This window comes from Phascolarctos cinereus, unplaced genomic scaffold (assembly GCF_003287225.1).
Source record: "Phascolarctos cinereus isolate Bilbo 61053 unplaced genomic scaffold, phaCin_HiC Scaffold_3;HRSCAF=262, whole genome shotgun sequence".
In the NCBI taxonomy this organism is placed as follows: domain Eukaryota; kingdom Metazoa; phylum Chordata; class Mammalia; order Diprotodontia; family Phascolarctidae; genus Phascolarctos; species Phascolarctos cinereus.
Genome location: NW_027555736.1, coordinates 97,665,896 through 97,689,205, shown reverse-complemented (window position 1 = coordinate 97,689,205; position 23,310 = coordinate 97,665,896). Strand labels below are relative to the sequence as shown.

General features: G+C 40.1%; 1 protein-coding gene across 44 annotated transcripts in view; it reads left to right on the top strand.

Moving 5' to 3' along the window:
• Positions 1-23,310, top strand: part of TCF7L2 (transcription factor 7 like 2) — a 236,703-nt gene that overhangs the window by 89,057 nt on the left and 124,336 nt on the right. For all 44 annotated transcript variants that reach the window (XM_020988035.2, XM_020988033.2, XM_020988032.2 and 41 more), the window contains one exon: positions 5,258-5,359. In XM_020988035.2, coding sequence (XP_020843694.1) covers positions 5,258-5,359 — 102 coding nt within the window. The remainder of the gene's footprint in view (positions 1-5,257; positions 5,360-23,310) is intronic.

Below are 23,310 nucleotides of genomic sequence, written 5' to 3'. Positions count from 1 at the left end.
GATCACATAGTAGGCGAATCAGAGAGCCTAGGATGAGGACGTAGGCTTGCCTGATGATATTCAGTCTTGTTCCTTTAGGATGATATTGGGAACAGCAATCCTTCCAACCAGTGTCCTCAGCCATCATCCTGAGAAGCAACCCTTATGGAGATGCAGCCTGGTAGCTAGTTTCTGGAGATGTGATAGCCATAGTTACTAAAGGCCTAGGAAAAAAAAAAGTCTTTTTTCTTTATTGCCACCAGGTCCTTGGGCATTGTCATATGATTCAACATCAGATATGGATGTAATTTTTTTTTTCTGTGAAAATGACATTGAAGAAGAGGCCTCACCATCTTCATTGCTGTCACACCCTAAGAACAATGGGACTTTTCTATTGACTTGCAGCTGAAGTCTTCCACATGTGCTGTATCGCCCTTTAGAAGATGAGCTCCTTCAGAGCAGCATTTGTCTTGCTTTCTTCTTATATCCTGAGTTTCTGTCTCAGTGCTTTGTGCATAATAGGTACTTAATAAATGCCACCTTCATTCATTCATTTTCTTAGATTCATAAATTTAAAGTTGGAAGGGACCTTAAATACTGTCTGTGCATTCTTATCCTCTCATTACATAGGTGAAGAAAACTGAGGGAAAACTAGGTTAAGTGATTTGTCAAGGGTCACATAGGCACCACCTAGCAGAGCCAAGATTGGAGCTAGTCTTGTGATTTTTCTTAATTCTGTACTTTGCACAGTGCTCCTTCCTCAGTTTCTCAAGAGACTTGATCATTCCAGTACATGAAGATGACACTGATTTGTTCTTTCCCTTTTTTGGGGGGGAGGGGAGGTTGGGGTGTGGTGTGGGAGGAATTTGAGTACTTGGGAATGGGATGTTTACTTTTTTTCTCTGTGCTGACATTTTAACAGGCTCTAAAACCCACTTTGATTTCTCTCAAGCACATTGGCATAACCTGTGTTTGGGGTCTTTGCACAGAGAGAGGCCTAAAGCTTAACTTAAGCTCTCTAAGACATATCATAAAACACTATTTTGGAAAAAACCCTAATGATCCATGATCAGAACGTTATTATTAAACGAGGGATTGAAATGCTTAAGCCAAGATGGTCTTATTTTTTAAAAATGAAAACCGAGTGGAGGCCATTTCATCGGTTTTCAGTGCCGTAATTCCCACAGCCCCTTTTGATTCTGGTTTGCTGAAAAGTTTAATGTTTTTGTAGGCAATTCATAATTTCCACGTTGAGGCAGCTAAGGAGGAAGAGAGCCTGAGCCAGTGATGTTTTCATAGCAGGATGGTGGGAATTTTTCCCCCCTCTAGAATGTAAAATGAGTGTCAGACTTCTGGGAAAAATCTGGTGAGAGGTATTCCTAGCCCTTCTCAAATCCAAGGCACCACCTTCTTCAGGAGGTATTTAGGACCCCAAAGAATAGAATTTCCTCCTTGTTAGCATCACAAGGAAGGAAAGGATTTTCCTTTTGGCTGCAGTAGTACCTAATTTTCATTTATCTTGTTATTAATAAGGGCCTATTGCAGAAGTGGACAAAATCTGTCAAATCCATCTTTTCTTTCTCTTTTTTTGGGATGTGTGTATGTGTGTGTATATAAAACCACTTCCTTGTCAGAGTCCTGACCATGTCTTCAGCCAGCAAGAATGTCCCTAGAGTTTTTGCTTTACAGTTTCCAATGTGGTTCGTTGATTTGTGGGGGACCTGCAATTATGTGTCATATGCCATTGTTAGGGTTGTTGGGGGTAGGAGTGGGGAGAGGAGGTGTTTGCTCCAAGGTAACTCTGAAGGCCTGCATGCGCTTTCTTCACCATCTGGATTCAGTTAGCTGTCTCTCGGCAGTGGGGCCGGGTCTCATTTCCTCCGACCAGTAATGTTATATAGGCAGTGATCCTGTTCTGCCCTAACATAATTGAAAATTATGTGTATTGTAGGCTCTCAGCGCTGAAATGTAGGCTCGTAAAAATATGTGGTGCAGGTAGCCTGTGGAGATTGGATCTGGCACACAATGAAGCTTTTATGTAAAGTAAGAATTATAAGCCTTCACATTAATATTGCATTATGGGAATGACAATTCATGGGCAGAAGGGCCTTTGAGGGAGGCCTGGCATATAGTAGGTGCTTAATAAATGCTTGTTGACTGTTACCTAGAACAAAACTAATGTTTCATACTTCATCAAAAGAATGAACCTCTAAACACAAGCAGATTTGGCTCATGAGGTGTTCGAGGTAGAAAACCATTCCTTGGCCTATGCCCCAGGAGCTGGCTTTTAGGGGTGGGTTGAGGTTCAATGTGACTTTGTCTTGGCATTTTTGTTTTTTTAAAGTTGTGGTGGAGAGGTGAGTGTTGGCGTGCTGCCTTTTTGGTAGGCCTCAAGGAAATGACTCTGTGGAGTGGTTTTGACCAGTGTAGCCCATGTGTTTATGTGGTTGGTGCCCCCTGAGTGAGAATGGGAAGAAGTCAGAGGCACAAAGTCTCCCCACAGCAGGCTGAACAAACTCCCATCGTAGTCATAGAATGTTAGAGCTGGAAGCAAAGTTAGAGAGATCAACTGATTGAACCTCTTCGGTTTCAGAGGAAGAAAATGAGGCTCTGACAGGTTGTGTGATATGCTCATGAGTCCAAAGGCAATGGCAGAATTGGGAATGCAGGTCCCCACTTATAAGCATCGCAATGATGCTGTGGTGTCAGACTAAGAAATGTCCTTTTTTTTTTTGCCTTTTTTTTGGTGAGGTAATTGGGGTTAAGTGACTTGGCCAGGGTCACACAGCTAGCAGATATGCCAAGTGTCTGAGGCCAAATTTGAACTGAGGTCTTTTTGACTCCAAGGCCGGAGCTCTGTCCACTGCGCCACCTAGCTGCCCAAGAAATGTAATTTTTGGTATTTGGATCCCAATTGTTCCTTTCTTCTGCCCTGTCTAGAAGTACCCACTGTTCTTCTAGGCTGTTGAAAAAGTACCTTCTTTCCCTGGGATGGAGGTGACCAGCCTGGGAGGAATATAAGATATTTAAAAGTTTAATACTTTAATCTGCTTAGTTAGGAATCTGTTAAAAAAAAAACTTGAGAGGGTCACATCTTTTAGGAACCTTTAACATGAATATGCCTGTAGCTTTTAATTCAGCAAATATTTGCTTTTATATTTATTATTATTATTTTATTATACTTTACTATTTTACATTAATATTTGCTTATTAAATATATTTCCTTGATGTATGCTCAGTCCTAGGGAGAGCACTGCCTTGGAATTCCTTCACTTGGGGCAAAAATGGCTGTGTTTGGGGGCACTGTTGTCAGGGATGATGTAGAAAATGTGACTGCAAGTGTAGTCATGTCATGAGAGGGGGAAATCTGTCCCCTATAGATATAGATCCTGGCTTGTGCCCCTCTGAAAGTTGTGGTGGTGGTGGTTCCCCAAAGAAGAGCACCACAGTGAATGGGCATCATTAGCATGCTGCAGAAGGCTGACCAAAGGATCAGAGTCACAGATGACCATGAGAGAAGGGGAGGGGAAGCAGTCTTTGGACAGTTATAGGAATTAGCCTGTTGTGTTCTTCCTCCCTCTGAACCTTCACATTGGAGTCCTGGGACTAGTCTTGTAGTTGCTTTGCCCCATTTATAGCTCTGGCCTTGGATTAGGCCCTATGAGTGATACAAAGATGAAGAAGACATGGCCCTTGCGCCTTGCTCTGATGAAATTTATAATCCAATAGGGGAATTAAGGTATATACATAAATAACCGTAGAAAATAGAATTTAATAAGTGTTCAGGAAGGCATGGGATAATGTGCTATTGATAGTTCCAAGGAAAGAGTGATCACATTTGGCTTCAGGGGAAGGGGGAAGGGTCAGAGAAGGCTTTTATGGAAGAGATGCTATTTGATCTGGACCTTTAAAGGATGGATAACATTTCAACAGGCAGAAATGGGCAAGATTCAGGAAGGTCCAGAGAGTATTCTAGCAGTAGGGGCTAACTGGAACCAATGTTTGGAGGTACCTTGCTTAGATTTTCCTCTAGGCAATGGGTTACTATTCAAGGTGGATGAGGTTACTCTGCCTTGGCTGTATTGGAGAGAAAAGAGACTGAAAGTGACTGAACGAGTCAGAAGGCTAGGATAATCATCTAGGCAAGAAGTAATGTAATCTGAACTAAAGTAAATTAAAGTAATTCTGCGTGAATAGGAAAGGGGGGGATGGATGGATGTAGAAAGCACACAGTACCAGTAGGCAGAAGACAAGCGTTTTGATTTCTTGGCACTCTACTTAATGACCTTCGACATAGCATATCACTACTGGACCTCAGTTCCCTCATGTGTAAGATAATTGAGATTGGACTTAGATGACCTTGAAGGGCCCTTCCAGTGCTAAACTCAATCTCTCATGGAGCAAGTAGCAGCCCTGTTTCTGGTAGTGCCTATATAACCACAACAGGAATAAGTTCTCTAATTCAGGAAGGTTGGGGCAAGATTTAATTAAGTGGTTCCTTTGTTCTCAGCCTGAGAGCCAAGTATGTATCTCCATTGTGCGTGTTCAGAAATGTCTCTGGTCTTTGGAAAGGATTAGTGTGCAAGACACATTTGTTACCAAGAAACATATTTGTTTCATAGTTTATTGAGCTAGAGGCTGCATTATTTCTTAGTCTCACCAAATACGTAGTTGTTTAATCAAGACAGTTACTCACTTGTACCTTGCTCTCTTTCAAATAAAGGATGATTATTATAAAAATGAGGATAGTCTACTTAAAGGCAGATTCAGAATGGATAGTTTCCTTCAAGGTGCTGTGGTACAATGGAAAGAGTGCCAGGTTTAGAGTTAGATTTTGGATTCAAATCCCACCTCTACTTCCAGATGACTTTGGGCAAATCACTTGACTCTCTCTGGCCCTAGGATTCTTCATTTGCAAAATGAGAGGGTAAGATTAGATGACTTCAGAGGGGTCTTCCAGCTCTCTATCTCTGTCTGTTTCTCTTATCATCCTCCTTCTCATCTCTCCTCTTTCCCCCTTTATGATTGGGATAATATTAATGGGACCATTCAGGGTAACATTCTTTTGAAGTTAACTATGCAATATTAATTAAAAGGTGAAATCAGTCTTTAAAAGTTGGTATTATCTTTGGGCTTGCTAAGCATCAACTGATGGGAACTTCTTATGTTGCTGCTTCATTACACACACACACACACACACACACACACACACACACCCCTCACATACTCATTCACCTTGTCTCATGTTTTTCTTTCCCTTTTTTGTTTCTCTTTCTAGTATCTCCAGATGAAATGGCCGCTGCTTGATGTTCAAGCAGGGAGCTTACAGAGTAGACAAGCCCTCAAGGATGCAAGATCTCCGTCTCCAGCACACATTGTTGTAAGTAATCTCACAAAGACAATTCTTACTGTTATTGAGAAAAATTATTTTGATATTAAGAGTTTTGGATTGTTACTAGTTTTCCTGTCTTTTTTTTTTTTGGAGGGGTTCATGAGTGGAGGGGAGACAAAGGAGAGACATAGGGTGGGGAGTTCTCTTGAAGGTACTATTATCCATAAGGTCCTCTTGGCTGGTGATATATTTAAGAAGTAGCAAAACCGGAAATGTGTTCTCTTTTTTCCAGTTTTGTGAATTTTTCTTCCACTTTTATTTCTTCTGGGTCCATTTTGAATGGAAAAGCCACTCACAGGCATGGACCTTTTATTCCCATGGTTCTATGAATGACATCAAGGAGATGATAAAAAGCCAGATTTCCCTTCCCTGACCCATGATTCTCCTTCCTTCCCCTCCATTCCTGGATAAGTAATGGGCAGGAGGTGGGAGAGGAGGGAATCAAAAGCATAAAAGGAGGGAAGTCCTGCATTTTTAGGTTTTTAAATGTAGCCATATCTTTTTTACCCAGCATTGGAAAAAATCCTCTGCACCCAAACCCATTTAATGATATTAGAGTAAAAATGAATTTTGAGAGGCTTATGCTGTACTTGGTGTATGTGGTTATAAATTTGGTGGATATGATGTCAGAAACAACTTGTATTTAGCACCAAGCAATGACCACATTCATGAAGGGCTTATGTCCACATACATTTTTAATGCACTTTCTTACTAAAGAGTTTGTAGACATGGAAAGCAGAGTTTGTAAATTAACCTCTTGAGAAGGTAGCTTGGACTTATTAGAATATTTCCTTCTCTATATTTTTATCACATGTTAGACTTTATATTTTAAAAATAATTAATGGATGGCACATTTTTATAATTAATCTATGACAGGTAGAATTATGCAAAACATGGAACTATTCATGTATTTTTTATTGAGAATCATAAGATACAATCTTTGTATATTTTGCCTCTATTATGTTTAATTTTTTAAAGTGAGATTTATTATAGACATTTTTTAAAAGAAAGTATTAACACAGTGTGGTTAAAATTTATTTAAAATCTTGAGAATATCTTCTCATGCAAACCACAGCCATTCAGATATATTTTATCCAGAGAAACATTCCTCTATACAATTTTAATAGTGGTACAGAATGTGGCACAATAAAATAATAATGATAAGTCATTAAAAACATTTTTTTCGGTTGGTATAATTGTGTACAAGAGGTAGCCTGGCCTCATGGATGAGGGCTTAGCTTTGGAGTCAGGAAGCCCTAGGGATCAAATTCCACTTGTGCCACATATAGCTGTGTGACCATGGGCAGGTTCCTCAACTTCTCAGAGTCCCAGGTAACACTGTAAGACTGAGTTATAGATCAAGAGTCCCTTATGGGCATTGGCAGATGGAAGTTTCCACATGTGTGATTCTCCATTCTCCTAAAGATCAATCACAAGGCTGTGCCAAAATAATAATAATAATAATAATAACTATAGAAATTTCTTTTTGAATATTGACAACTTGGGTAGCATGAAAAGAGTCAGAAGCAGAGCAATATTTGCTGTGAACTTTGCCTAAAAAATATTTCTTTTGTTAATCCAGATGGAATCGTTCTTCTTTCATTTTGTGGAATTCTAGAATGTTAAATGAGGAAAGGATCTTAGAAACAATTTAGTCTAGTCTTCCATAGTATAGGGGAAAGAAAACTAGATTTAGGATCGGAAGACCTGAGTTTAAAGCCAGTCTTTGTAACTCCTTTGGGCCTTCGTTTCCCCTGTAAGAGGAGGTGAGGGGGAGACTGGATGATCTCTAAAGGTCTTTCCAACCTTAAAACCTGTGATCCTTCTCTTTACAAATGAGAAATCTGAAGGCTATTGAAGGAAAGTGATGTATCCCAGGCCACACAGTTAGTGAGGAACACAGTCTGAACAAGAATCTACCCTGAGCTTTTGCTTGGTATACTCTCTAGCTAACCTTGGGCCTTGGCTTCATCTTCCATCAAATGATAAGGTTAGACTGGATGGCATCTAAGATCTCTTCTAGCTATCAGTCCTCAAGCCAATGATCCCAGTAGAAACAAAGCCAGTCTGTGTATGTGGGTTCCCTTACCTTTAATTTGGTGCCCTGTCAGTGAAATCATCAAGGTGATAATGTAACTGCCAACTTGTGAGCCTTGAGTTGGTTTCCCTTACAGGTCTGACTTCTCAACAAACAAATGGAGGTGAGACACTGAGAATTTCTCTTGGTGAGTCAGTGGTTGATTTGGATAAAGTTGTAGAGCCAGCAGGATGTTCAAAGGAATTTTGGAAATCTCTAAACCAGAGTTTTTTAACCTTTGACAGTCTGGTGAAGCCTATAGACCCCTTCTCAGGATAATGTTTTTAAATTAAAAAAAGAGAGAAAGAGAGAATACATAAGATGACAAAGGAAACTAATTCTATTGAAATATAGTTATAAAATATTTTTTAAAAAAACAGAACAAAAAGCAGGTTCATGGACTCCAGGTTAAGACCCCCTGCTCTTAGTTCAAATACTTGGTCATAGAAGTGAGGAAACTGGGGGCCAGAGAAGAAAAACGACTTGCCTAACATACTCTGACATTCTGACTCTAAATTCAGTGTTCTTTCTATTAGCCTAGTCCAGTGCCTTCATTTCACTGATATGGAACCTGAGTCTCAAGAGAGCTGAATTGGCATCTCAGGGACAATGGGCTAACAGAGCTGGGACCAGAAACGACATCTCGTCCTCCCAGTGCCCTTTCCGCAAAATTCTCTCTTCCTGGTATCGGCAGTGCTTGATTCCATTTGAGCTCACTGGACAGGTGGAGGAGCATTTTTTCAACTTTTTCTGAGTGTGGTGTAGTAGAAAGAATGTTAGTTAGATTTAAAATTGGGGCGAGGGGACCTGGGTACAAATCCTGGCTTTCTCCATTATCTGTGTCACCTTGAGAAGTGATCTAACCTCTCCAGGCCTCAGTTTTCTCCTGATAGCCACTAACTTTCCATCCAGAACTGAAACTATGATTCTGTGATCCTCTAAAATAGGTCACACTCTTAAGGTTGACGTCTACTAGTTCAGAAATGGTTGGTTGGAAATTTAGCTATGGAGAAAGAACAACATTGTCTTTAGAAGTCTTAGAGGTCTTTCTTTCTTTTAGTACAAAGCTGCCCTGGGTCTTTGAAGGAGATCTGGAATGGGCACACTCGGTTGTAGGTGTGCCCCTCTGTGGTCTTCAGATCTCTTTCCTTCACTGGCTTTGAATTTGAATTAAGTGTGTAAACTTGGGAAGGTGGCTTGTAGCCAATGAAAACAAGTAGTGTTGTACAGGTTCTAAGAACCTTATATTCACATTTGGAAATTAAAGATCAGTGCAGGGGGCAGGGACTGGAGGAGATGGCAGAATATTTTTCCAGGAAGCCTGAGTCAGATTCACTGTGGGTTTTGGCTAGGCAGGCAATAGGAGTGTCTTAAGGACCATTTTCCTCTTTTGTTCAGTGAAAAGCATGTTGTTTACCATAGCAACCACTTTGAAGCGTGTAGTACCTCAGCGATGGAGACCCTCATCCAAGGAGCCCCAGCTGGGAGTTGTAATATGATCTTTGGTGATCCTTTCAGTCTTCTTAGGGGGGCAAAGGGAGTAGTGCTTTGTGGAGGTGGTAGAACAAGAGAAGGAAAGAGGAGCTGGGGCAAAAGAGGGATAAACAGTATATTTAGTAAAGGTGAACCAAAGTTTGTGGAACGCTTAACCCTTGTGTTTAAGCTAAATTATATGTTTTATTCTGGGTAAATTTGGTCATTAATTGTGTATTTGTGTGGAGCCATGTATTCCATAAGGAACATATGAATGGTGACATTCTGAGGAAGTAGTGGTAGGGACAGGGGAGGAAGTCAGGTGAGAAGATTGTAGAAGGCAGCTGGATTGAGATGTGTAGTTTCTTCTGTATTATGCTTCACACTCCCTCACCCTTAGCCTGTTTTGCTGCTGGTTTGGGTGAGTAAAAATCTCTGCCAATTTGAATTGCAAAAAATATGATTAAGGTTTTTCAGTGGACACAAAGGAATGTTCACCCCAGCCAAATTTGTGTTGTCCCAGATGTGCATAAGTATTTAGTACATATGTGCACTGTGGACATGTGAACTTATGTATAATGTTATGTGTTTTGTGTTATATTCTAAGTCCAAATTAGAGCCAATAACATTTGGATGTTTGTAAGATTTTATATGAACCTCACCTACCAGTGTTAAAATTAGCCAACTAACTCTACAGTGTTCCAGAATTGGGCTTCAGCTATAATCCAAGTTATTCCACTGTTGTGTTATCTTGTTTTTCATTTAAAAAAATGTAATTTCTTAATCTTTCATCAAAAGTATTTCAAAATAAATGGCTTAAGATCACTTCCTAATTTCTCTGAGATTTAAGATAATATGCTAGTCTTTTGGCCAAACTATTTCTTAATTTTTGACTTAAAAATCAGGGGTAGAGGTTAGGATTAGTAAAGATATTCATAGCTACATATACCTAGGAAAATAGATATTTTCGTATAAATTTAGGCTAGGATAGTAGTACATAGAAGGTCAGGCATAAAAAAGTGGAGGAATATTGGCAGGATATTTTATTAGATTATCAGGCCTTCAGCAAGATTTTAGTTTATGTGGTGAGTGGTTCACACCTTAGAAGATTTAATTTAAATTCTGTAATGTCATGCATTGAGTAAATGTGCTTAACAGGTAGTTTGAGGTTACAAATAAGATACTAATTAAAAAAAACCCACAACAATCCACACATTTTAGTTCCTGTAACTGATACTACATCCTGTTTGTTATATATAATCCAGCTGCTACTAATCTGTGTTTAGAAGTGAAAGAGAATTATTCCCAAGGGATGCTGTCTTCATTGACTGGCCAAAAGTAAATGTGAATTTATACGAATTCTATTCTTTTCTTTTTCTTATCTCCTTTTTTCAAATGACCTGAATTAGACTAATATTCAGACTTAGGCAATAATCAAATTCCTTCCCCCCACCCTCACTCCCTTTTCTTCTTTAAGTCACTATGTCTCTTGCTGGGGGCTGGGGGTGTCTTTTCCCCGTTCAAAACTTATCTGTGCCTATGTGGCGCCTTTTTCTGTTTCTTGACTAGATTTTGCCCATTTTAAAATAACTGCAAAAAAGGTGAAATCCTACTGAGTTATAGTCTTCTGAGACAATATGCTCAACTGAAACTACTTCAGTTGATTAGGTGAGCCCATGGGTTAGAAGGCTTTCCCTGGTTGCTACCTCTGGTATCTTTGCTATACAAAGCCTTTCATTTAATTTCCTTTGTACCTAGCAAAAAGAGATGCTGTACCCCAAATGGTGGTATTTTGGCATAGTGTGTCTTTTACAGAACGGCAAAAGGCTTCCCAAATTCCTACAATTTCTTCGGGGTTGACTTTTGAAGTTGATGTGGATTTTTACCTTGGGGTAGATTTCAAGTACGGCTTGTTCTTCTGAGTAATGAGCAGAGAGGTGTGGGATAAGAAAGCAGGCTGAGTCCTGAAGAACAAAGGATGCTAGGTTGTGGTAGCAGGGTGGTTTTTTTTTTTTAATCCACTTTGTTTAAATGCTGAAGAGAAGAAAACTCTCACAAAATGTGACATGATGGGGAAAACTTCAGGCAAGGTTTTCACTTGCGATATGGAGCTTTTTTTCAGTATGCATAGGGGATAACATGTCTCTGATCATTTCTGTTACTGAATTGGGGAGGGGACGCAGTTACTTATAGTTTAGAGTCAAAACAGCACCTTCTTACTTGGTGCCATGGAAAAGAGTAATAGAGTCAGTCAGAGGACCTGGCAAATCCTAATGATACTTATTTCTAGTATGACATTGAGTAAACCACAGGCTTTAGTCCCCTTTTCTGTGAAATGTGGAGGTTGGACCAGATTATTTCTAAGGTCCCTTTTATCTCTAAATCTACGAATTTAAGATTAGAGTATGTGACAGGAGGAGCAAAACTACTTTGAGAGGTTCCCCCCTCTCTACTTCCCCCCCCTTTTTGGCTGATGCAGCCATTACTGTATTGTAGAGGCTTCTGGGGCACCTCCTTTAGGGGGTCCTGACCTCCTTTGGCCAGAGATGCTATTGATAGAAAATCTTTGTGGTATAAGCCCTTTTGTTTAGATTTTGACTGTGACTCAGATTTCGTAACCACACTTAGTTTGTAAGGAATAGATAAAAGAAAAATCATTTATTACTCATTTACTGTGTGCCAGGCACGGTGCTAAATGCTGGTATTACAAATACTGGAAGCCAGTTAGGCTCTGATCTCGGAGTTAGCATTCTCATAGGAGGAGACAACTCCTGTTGAAGAGTGATATCAGTCAGTGCAGTAAGTGTTTATCAAGTGCTTATTTGGGGCCAGGCATGGTGCTAAGTATTTGGTATACAAAGACAGGCAAAAGCCAGTCTGTGCTCTCAAGAATATTACATTCTAGTGGGGGGAGATAATATGTGAATAACTAGGCACATACAAGATATATACAGTGCATATGTTTATTGTAGAATCTTTTCATGAGATCACCTAGTCGGCTAGTCCCCAAGGGCTGTAACCTTGGGGAGGTACCTGTGTTTTTGTGAGTGTGGCCTAGATGTGTAACTATCAAGAAAGACTGAGAAGGAACAGTCCGATAGGTAGTAGGAGAACCAGGAGAGAGTAGTGTCTGCACAACCCACAGTGAATAGTGTGGCTACGAGGAAATGGTGATTTACTCTGCAGAGCAGTGCAGAAAAATAGGGATTGAGAAAAGTTCAAGGAGTTTGCATCCTGTTAGGGAGAGATGCTACATTTTGAAAGTGGTATCCAGGGAAGGGAATTTGTTCTGATGAGTTACAGGGAAACAGAATTCATCCCCAGGGCAGTCAATCAGCATATCCTTTCCAAAAGCAATATTGCTGTGATTTTGGTTATTGTGCACAGAGCAAGTAGTAGAAACTGAGGAGAAGGCAGGACAGATAGAAAAATGGTTTCAATAGACAGATGGGATGTAAAGAAAGTATCACTTAGTTTGTGGCTGGCCAAATGTCATGGGCTAGGCAAGTTTACATTAATTTAATCTCCAGTTGAATTAAACCAACTCCTAAGGTTCTAAAGCTGAGGAGATTATTTCCCCTGGGATCTCAGGGCATGGATTCTGGAGAGGGGTCCTAGTCTAGATGGGGAGAGGGATGGGAGGGGTAAGATGGATGGAGATATGACCTGATTATTTGTCTGAATGCTTTGTATGTCTGCAACATTGTATTAGGCACTGTGGTGTGCATATGTTATGATCCTGCCTGCAGAGAAGTATACAGTTTCGTTGAGCTGATAAGACTAACACACAGAGCTGTTATTGAATGAAAACAAAAGTCTATAGTTCAGTGATAAAGTATATGGCATATAGTCTCCCAAGAATTCAGAGATTGGAGAGAGGTTGTTGTTAGGTTTGGAAATACCTGGGGAAGAGTGGTTTAGTCACAAGGCCATCTTTCATCCATCTTTGGCCTCTAGTTCAGTAAAGACCTAGTAGCCTAGTAACCGTTGCTATAACTCAGGGTCTTGGGTTGAGTTACCGCAAAGACTGTTGTTCAAGCACTAGGCTTTGTTGGGGCTTCCCTCTCTATCACTGAGTAGAGGGTGGGGATGCTTGTTAAAATTGGTTAGAAAAAATTGCTCTACTAACTACAGGCTTAGATTGACATTTCATAAAACAGGGCCCCGAAGCCTTTGTTGAATTTGCTTGGTTTGGGCTTTGAGATAGGCTGCTTTCTTCTGGAATGGATGCAGTTCTCAAAGTCAGCATGCATTTTTTAATGGATTCTTTTTGCTATCAGTCTTTTATACCCATAGGATCCATATAAGAAATATGTATGATCAAGTAAAACTAATCAATGCATTGGCCATATCTGAAAAAAATGTATTTCATCGCATACCTATAGTCTGCCACCTGCCTGGAGAAGTGGTAAGGAATGTTTCATTTGCAGTCCTTGGAAGTCATGACCGGTCACTGTTCTGTTGGCATTTAAATAAAATACAATAAACATTTGTTAGGTAGCTACTGTTTGATGAACATTGTGATGTTCTTTGTGATGAAAAGTAATCTTGCTGTTATCCTTGCCAGGTAGCTCATAACTGTTCTACAAAGTAGGGATGCTTAAACTTTTTCTGTGTCATGGATCCCTCTAATAGGCTGGTGAAGCTTATGGATCCCTTTTCAGAATAATGTTTTAAAATGCATGAAATAAAAATTACAAAGGAATCAATTTCATTGAAATACCAGTTATCAAAATATTTCTTAAAAATTTTTTTCCGTAGACCTCAGGTTAAGAACCGTTCTTATAGATTATCTCCTTTATCCCTGTTTTCTTGGGTACTCTGCTTGCTTTAGTGGGGCTGAATAAGTGAAGAAAAAAAGTTTCAGAGCCATATACACAAAAATAGTGTCTGATTTGTTTAAAATTTTTTTTCTCAGCAGTATTCATTTACATTTCACTTCTGACCAGTGACCTAAGACAGGAGAATAAGGTGGTTTTTGGAAATGGTACCAAAAAAAGATTTCTTAAACACAAACACACACACACACACACACACACACACACACACACACACACACACACACACACACACCCTCTCACTCATTTGCTCACTCACATACACTGTCTTTTGAATGCAGTGCTCTTTCTTTCACCTATAGACATGAAGATAAATGAAGACTAGATTCAAGAGATCTACTTTGAAGCCTTTGTAACTGACGTAATCAGTGAGAACTTGAAATATAGTACTTAGCTTGTTCAGCAGATATACTTTCAAAGAATGGCTTGATTTTTTTAAACAGTTATGAGATCCATAGAAATTTGTTATCATAAACATCATCATCATTGTTTATAGTATCAGTTCACATTTGACCTAGACATTTTTTATTTTTAAGAAGAATAGGGCTATCTAAATCATCTCCCACAAAATCCTCTGAAATCTGAAGAAGACAAATAAAATTATGGTCAAATGCCCTCTATTAATTAAATTAGCATTTTAGTTTTAGGGCAGACCAATACAATTGATAGTAGTTATGATTTTTATGTTACATACGTATTTTCTAAAATATTGGCATCTTTTGTGTAAGTCAAGTGTATAGCACAGCTATGCTCATTCTGTTAACCTCAGAACATAATTTTTCTATTTTAAATGACAGCAGCACCCTGAAGCATTAGGTAGAGGGTAGGCCTTGGGTCAGGAAGGGGCTGACACGTACTAACTGAATGACCATGGGCAAGTCATATAACCTCTCTGTTCCCCTTGTCATCTCTCTAAGATTGTAAGTTACAGATTAGATACTGATCTGCATTGGTGGAAGGAGTTTCCATATTGGAAATTCTTTACATTAATAACATCACAGTTTTTGATCTCTACCCTTGCCCCCAGCAAACATACCTTCTATAGGTTGAATAAATAATGTTTGTCTCTGTCTCTGTCATACACACACACACACACCCACACACCCACACACACACACACCCTGGTTTTCAACAATATAGATAGCATAGACTCTGCATTGTGATTTGTAAAATCCAAATTTGTTTAAAAGCATTTGACTTCCTATTTGCTTTTTGTCATTACGTATTTTCTTGGTCAATGAATGTGAGTAGTGCAGTTACTAGTGAGTGTGTGTGTGTGTGGGGTCCTGATGTCTTCATACTCAAAAATGTTGGGACCCATTGGACTACATGCCCTCCAAAGCCCCTTCTAGGTCTATTCTCTAAATGGGTGTTACCTATAGTCTTGAAGTTTGCCTTCAATCCACTCTTGCTCACTGCATCTATTTTTCCAGCTTAGACCAGGTACAGAATCACCAAGCTTAGAAGGCTAAATTCAAAAAGATTAACACTCAGGTGATAATGAGATTAAACAAAAGGTGGGGAAGGGGGGGATGGGTACTGGAGCTAAAGTGTACTTGGAAGTAGATTTGTTTTCATGATTCAGGTTGTGATTCTAATTCTTTCAGTAATGAAAACCCTCATTCAGCACTTACTCCCAGGTAGTGTGTGCTGTTACCTTTATACACGAGTATCTTATCCCTCACGTAAGCCCTTTGAGGGTAAGGACTTTACAATATACTTCTTCTGTATTTCCCTTCTAGCATATTCCAAATTCCCTACCCATTTCTGTATAGAAAATAGCCAATAAATACTTGATTTGAGTAGAAAGCCAATTCTTGGCATGTAAATGAGATTTATTTTAACATTTGTTACTAAGTCTCCCACTATTATTACTAGCTGCTTTAAAATAGGGTCATTAGGTTGATCATAGATTTTGCTTATGGCATTCCAGACTTCATCTGGAACCTTAGATTTCATCTAGTCCAGCTCTTACTTTTCACAGATGAGGCAACTGAGGCCAGAACAGGTTAAATGAGTTCCCTAAGGTCATGCCAGGGAGTAAGTGGCAGAAGCAAAATTCAAATCCTGACTCCAAATCCAATGCTCTTTCCACAACAGAATTATCTCTCTGTGGCTTGCTTTTTGCCCTCTCTTTGGTGACCTGTATTCTTTGAGATGATTGCTTTTATGGAATGGCTTGCCAGTGATTGGAAGTAATTCCATTTCTCAGTGTTGTGTTGGACCACAACAATTTCATTGATCTGGGATCTGGTTACCAATACAGCTCTGGGATGTGGAGCTCCTGTGAATTTCCATTCTAGGGCCTAACCTCTACTACTAATGGGTAGACTTGGAGAGGAAAAGCTGAACTGTGCAGAGACTGCATGTCCCTATTGATGTGTGGCTATATTTCCTGACTTTTTGTTGTATTCCTTTTATGGTGTCAGGGACCCAGTGGGCTTCCTGAAGGCTCTAAGATCAGATTTTAGCTCCTCTTCTTCTTATGTTGATATAACTTGTGTGTGTGTGTGTGTGTGTGTGTGTGTGTGTCAGTGTTACATGCTTGTCCATGTTATAGAATTCTGTAGTTAGCTGACTGCCCATGGGATGTTATGGTAGCTAAGCAGAGAGCAGAACCTGAAGTATATGTTTGTGTTTTTTGAAAAAGATACCTGAGTGGAGCTGTAAATGAACTCTCCTTTGTGAGCCTGTTAAGTTTCACTGTCCCAACTTTCAGGCCCTTGCATGATCATCAATGTGCTTAATCCTAGGTGTTAAGGGGGATGCTGTGACTTCATTTCTTAATTATTAAAGTCATTGAGGCAGGATGTGAATAACTCTGCCACACTTGTGGCAGGGTCTTTAGTAACTTAGGACATTAGGGACTTTGGATCAAATGATAGTTGAGGAGCTGATTGGAGTGTGGTCCTCTTAACTGAGCTGACCTTAATTGTACCCTTAATTTGGGAAATCTTGTAATTCATATTTTCTGTTACTGTACTAGAACAAAACTAGAGCTGTACCTAGTAATGATTATGACAAATTAAGTTGTGTATGTCCTGAGAGAGTCTGTCCTGTACCTCCCCATTCTCTTCCCCATGCTGGACGGAAGGTGGGTTTTGCAACAGAGTAGTCATGATGCATAGACTGTGGGGGTGGCAGGTGGCTATGTGTGGTGGCTTGCACCAGCAGAAGACAGCAAGATAAAGTGAGGGGGTGGCAGACACCATAAGGAGGAAGTCAATCCCTTCTCTCACCTAATGGAAACATATCCACTCAGGGAAGAATGACATCTGTCCTCCACACCCTTCCTCCCTGTCAGTGCTCTGGGGTAAAGTCCTGCTTGCCGTAGGTGAGTTATGCTTCTGCAAAATTCAGAGTGTCATTAGATTGCAAAAAGGCAGACCCACTCTCCCCTCAAAAACTTGCAATCCAGTAGTAGCCCTATGATACAGCAGTAAAACTTTTAAGGATTCAGGAATGTCATGATAAAACCCCTTTTGCTGCCAAAGCTGTCATGGCAGGTGAACTCACGCATGGATGAAGTGCATCACAGGAGACTTAATGAGTTAGGAGATGGCACAGTCATCAGGCTTTCCAGCCTGGTAGGGCAAAGATCTCTTTTTCTTCTGATTTTGAGGGCACAAGAAGACGTCTGTTTTCTCTATCATATCATTCTTGCTTGGTTGCCCAGGTGCTGATGGTGAAGAAAACAGCAAGTGCTTAAAATTACCAAGGAAGGAAGGAAGGAAGGAAGGAAGAAAGCCCAACAGCACAGGCGGGCCTTGGGACCACTGTGTTCCTCGGCCCCTGGGGACCTCTCACATTCCTGTGGTGACAAAAAGCCAGGCCATTCCTTGTTTCTCCTACCTCTGAAGTCAAGCCAGCCTTCAGAGGGCACCCGTGCAGGATTCTGAGAGAGAGCCATTTTCCTTGTGCTAGAAACCAGAAGCCAACTTAGATGGGCGGAGGTTTAAAATAAAACCTAGGAGAGAGGAGGGCCAATGGGTCCTTGGGGAGGGAGAGAAAGGAAGGAGCGAGATTGGGATTTAAGAAAAAAGAGTCAGAATTTTATCCTAGGAAAGCCTCCTTTGGGATAATACAATAGAAACTCAGAAACAAATTTGGAAAGAGGTAGTGCCTCCGTAGCCAAGCCTTATAAAGGAGGGAGTGTCAGAAAATTCTTAGTTATGGTGACAAAGTTCAGGAAGATTTAGCGAAGACTCCAAGTACATCAGTTCGATTGTCAAAACTGAAGGTACCATTTTTAAAAGGTACTGTACTGCTGCCCTTTTTTCCTTCCTTTCCTTTTCCCACTCAGTTCATCACACCCTTCCACCCCTGACCCTACCCAGGTGCCAGATGTTAATGAGCCATCTCCATTTCTGTCAAGAAAATAAGAGTCTTTTGTGCAACTTGGAGTAGGGGCAGAGTAAAAGCAGCTGTATGAAATGAAGAAGGGAAAATATGAGTAGATGAGAGGGAGGGGAGAGGGGACCCTGCATGTGCTAGCTTGAGTGTAGGGTATACATGCAAATAGTGTATATTGACAGGAGAGTCTGTAGGGAGAGGGAGCCGGTACTGGGATTATACTAGGCTTTTGGGGTTTACACTCACAATAATTAAGATGAGAATCTCTAATGTCCTGTTACCATTAATATGTTGAAACATGACATCACTCTTTTGCTTAAAAATTCCACCCTAACTAAGAATCTCTTCCTGGATGTAGCACAAAAGGAAGGAAGGAAGGAAGAAAGGAAAGAAAGGAAGGGAGAGGGAATTTATTAAGCAACTAAGGCTGAATATGAATTTAGGTCTTAAGGATACCACGTGCTTTACCCATGATTTCATTTCATCCTCACACCCACCCTGTGGAACAGATAGGACAATTGCAGTGTTCTCATTTTAAAGGTGAAAATAAAAAAGACCTTGATTGTAGCTTGCCCACAGTGATATAGCTGCTTCAATCTTTTGTGTTCCAAGTCAGTGCTCTTTCTACCATGTTATTTCTAATGTGGGTTAATTTATCTCATTGTTTTTCAGAAAATGGGTGATTGGGGAGGTTAGATTGAGAAATATTCAAGCAGGGAGGACAGGACCTTGGTAGAATTACCACCAATTCCCTTCCCTTTGCCTCTTCTCCAACCCTTGCACCAGGGATGGGGGGGGGAGTGCCTTTTCTCCTTCTCTTCTTATTCTTCACCCCCACCTCCACATCCTTTCATCTCCCTCTGAAACATGGTTACTGCCATTACTTGGATGAGCTGGGAGTAACCAACTACAGTCCTTCCAGTGAAGGACCTCTGAAATGTATTATATTTCCTGCTGCCACTTTGTCCTAAGACCCTCTGTGCCTTATGGTCTGTGTTGCCCCTATGTTTCCCAGATTATCGTCTCCCTACCCCACTCCCCCATTTTGTATGACCTACCAGTATATCCCTAAAGTCCCTTGGGCCTCACCATCTAAAAACCCAACTGTTTTATTGGTATTCTTGTTCCTAATTGAAGTCAGAGCTCCTTGGGAGCAGATCCTATCTTGATGTTTCTGTTTGTATTCCCAAGGCTTAGCACAGTGCTTGACATAAGCACTTAATACATATTCTTTGTTTCATTCAGTCATTCATTCATTCCCTATTGGATTGATTCTTCTAGCTACAGAGTTTGTAATACCAGAGATTCCTTGAGAGTGCTTAGCCGTTCCTTTCTGTGTTCTAAGGTTGCTCCATTCAATCCATGTGCTACACACCTTTCTAGTGTTCCATTGATCTTTTTGCCTGTGGAGTGGAGCTTTAGGTGCAAGCCTATGTAATTATGGATTTTCTTTTAATTTATCTAGTTGCTATATGTGTATAGTTTTTGGTGTGCCTTCTTTTCCTTTCTCTGATAGACCACACTCTCATCCCCACCTTTTTAGTGATGAATTTGTTGTCATGTGCAATTAAAGACCAAACCAGGAAAAGGATGGTACCAGCGTTGCCACCTATAGGTGGAAAATTGATTACACTCGATTTATCAGGAGTTGAGCAAGGACAGCATTAGAGAAATCATCAACACTGCCCATGTCTAAATTCACTGCCCTAATATTTATCATAATCATTTTAGCCTTAGACTTAACATGGATTGTTGGGTAAGAATTGGCCTAAATTTTGACTTACTCCTATTTGTTTTAAATGTCATTAAATTTTACCATCTGCTTGAAGTCCTGTGAGTTCCTGTTTTCTTTCTTTAGGACAAAGGTCCTTTTACTCTGAGCATTTTACAAACTTGTGGGCTCAAGAACATCAGCCTGCCTGATAGTCATCTACCTCTGCACATCCTTCACATGCCGACTCTCAATTCATGATTAGCCGTCTTCACCTTCCCTCTGCTTGTGAAGGTCCCATCATTGGACTCTGAGGTCTGATGATGGCAGTGAGTCTCTAAAACCCTCTCCTAGGGGAGGCACTATATCCCAGGGCTCACCTGTGGGAGCTGCTATAATTTGCAGCTGTGTTCTCAATTCCCTTCTCCTCCCCTTTGCATCTCCCCATGTTGTAGACAAAAATTCTAAGAGGTGAAGGGAAGGAGGATTGTTTTGTTATGCTCTGAGAATGGAGATTTGCCTGAGGAAGCAAAAGTGGGGGGCAGGAAGCTGTGGGGCCTCTTAGGAAGCTTTATTTACTCCTCCATAGTCAGATACTACCTACTGCCAGGTTGCTCCATGTTTTCTTGTAGACGTGGCCAGCAGAACATGGTGTGTGTGCCAGGTTATGAAATGCAGATTTGTCTCAATTTGTGTTGATCACTTTGGTAAATATTTGCAATGTGTACATAGTCATATTTCTGGCAAGTACTGCAAACCCAATTCCCCATCTCCCACCTTCTATACCCCAAAGGATGTTAGTCTATCGTTTCACTGGGATGTATCAGTTTTGACGCTCTTTTAAGATCTTCATGTCAGGGTAGAGGAAGTGGTGTAATATAATGAAATAAGGTGCTATGGAATATATTTTTGCTCTTGTGAGAAAGTGTTAACAGGGTAGCACTAGAGTAGAAAATTCAGTTGAACAAACATATGTCTGTCCACACACACACACACACACACACACACACACACACACACACACACGGAGTTCAAGTCCCACTCCTGACAGTTACTGACAATTACCCTGGGCAATTCAATTTAGCCTCTCTTCTTTCAGGTTACTCTCCAAGTTTATAAGTTATAGATCTGTATTGAGACAGGGAGATTCCACACCGGAAATGCTGCATATCAGTGAATTCATTGATCTGGTCCAAAAATAATAAGTGTAGATGCTAGAGATACAAAGAAAAACAAGACTAATTAGTATCTTACATTCCCTGAGTCTGGGAGAGGGGCATGAAACATATACCCAAATAAGTCAATGGGAAATTTTATACAAAATAATATAAATTAATTGCAGAAGACCTGGATTCTAATCTAGTTTTCTCCTTAATTCAGTGTGAATTTGTGCAAGTCATTCTCTCTCTCATCTCAGCTTCCTCAACCATGAAGTGAAAGGTTTTTTACTGGAGTATTTCAGAGGGCTATACTAACTGTGAAATGATGCAAGGTAAGGTAACTTTCTGGGTCCAGGTTGGCCACTGTTCCTGGCCTTAGTGAATCACATAACTGAGTCTCCATGCCAAAAACCCCTCACAGTTAAGTATGAAGACAGTTTAAAAGTACACACCGCACTAAGTGAGTGACAATAAGATTATACATCGGGTGTGAACGTGATTGGTGAGGCACTGTGTACTGACAGATTGTGTTGAAGACAGTGTGTGCAAAGGACTTTTGAAGAAGGCCAGAGAGGACCTTGAGTGCTTGGAGGATGGGGCTTCTATTCCAGGTGGTTTTAGTTCATGCCACAGAACATTTTTCACGGGCAAGCATCAGCAGTCTGGTCATAGATTCAGATTGGATAAGGACCCTTGGGTCTGCGTATTTGTCAGAACTTCTTCCAGATGTCTTGAACCTGCAAAACATAGAGAGAAAGCCACAGCCAAGATAATGATTTTCAAGATTCTTTGGAAGCCTTTTCCAGTGTTCTGTTGGGAGCCTTGATTATCGTGAACTTAGAGTCAGATATTGTTCTTTATTTACAAATAGAACCATGGAATGTCAGAACGAGACAATATCTTTTGGTCATTTCCTCCAAGATGGTCACTTTACCTTTTCCTATCTTCATTTCACACTTAAAATAACGGAGTCCCTGAGATATGAAGTTCCTTGCCCAAGATCACAGTTACTGAGTGAGTGACATAGTTCATACAAAAACTCAGGTCTCCTGATTTCCATCTGGGTGTCCTTTCCCTTATATCTTATTGCTGCTTGGGTGATGTGAAATCTATCTCATTTCTGGATCCTAGAGCATCTCTAGGTGCTCTATCAAGGCCAAGTCAGCAATATGCTATCCAAGTTTTCATGAAGACCAGATTCAGAGTTGGGGGACCTGGCTTTGAAAATGGACTCTCTGATACCTGTGGGAGTTTGGGCAACTTTCTTAATCATGCTAGACCTTAGTTTTCTTATCTGTAAAATGTCAGTTGGATGAGATGGGTATCTACTATATCTACTGTTCATTCCAGCTCTAAATCCTATGTTTTTACTCTCAATGAAAGCGGGAGGTTTCACTTTTTGTAGTATATATGTTCCTACAAATTGTGTGTGTGTGTGTGTGTGTGTGTGTGTGTGTGTGTGTGAGAGAGAGAGAGAGAGAGAGAGATACATTTAATATGGAATACTGTTTTATGGCAAGATCATAGATTAAGAGCCTGGCATTTTGGAGATTTATCTTGTTTACAGATCCTTTATTTTGCAGATAAAGAAACAGCCCCAGGGAGGGGAAGAGACTTTAGCTAAGTCACCAAGTCACACAATTAGTGAAGTACAGACTGGAATCTGACCCTAAATCTCTCCATTCTGAATCCTGTGCTATTTCTACTAACATGCTAATGTTTCCTTTAGGTATACTATGGGAGCAGTTAATTTGAAAGAATCTTATTGTGAATATTTTGATAAAGTGAACATCCCTTTTGAAAATCAAATAATCATCTTCTAATTTAATTTTTAATTTAATTTTTAAAAATTCAGTTTTTCTTAAATGTGGGTGTTTTTGTTCTTTTTAAAATAATCAGGTGTGCTTAAAATGAGATACAGAATTATGGAAACATAGACTCCTTGCACCAGAAGGAAATTTATAGGTCATTTAGTCCAAGACCACCTCATTTTACAGATGAGGAAACTGAGGCCGAGAGAAGGGAAGTTCCTTTAACTTATCCACCATTTTCCTCAAGTCCCAGTGTGCTTTTACACAAAATTGGATCATAATATTTGGATGTGTTTTATTTTCATCTTCAGTTGCAGTGGTAGATGCAATACTCTTTAATGTAATGACCATGGAGCCTTTCCAGAAAGACACATAAATTAGAGGATTTAAAATACCAAATGCGTAACTTTAAACCACAGTTTGGCCTAGCAGGGGAAAAAAAACTTTAAATTTTGTCAGTAACATAATAATATTATATCAGTGATATGAATAAGTTATATCAATAATATGAATCAT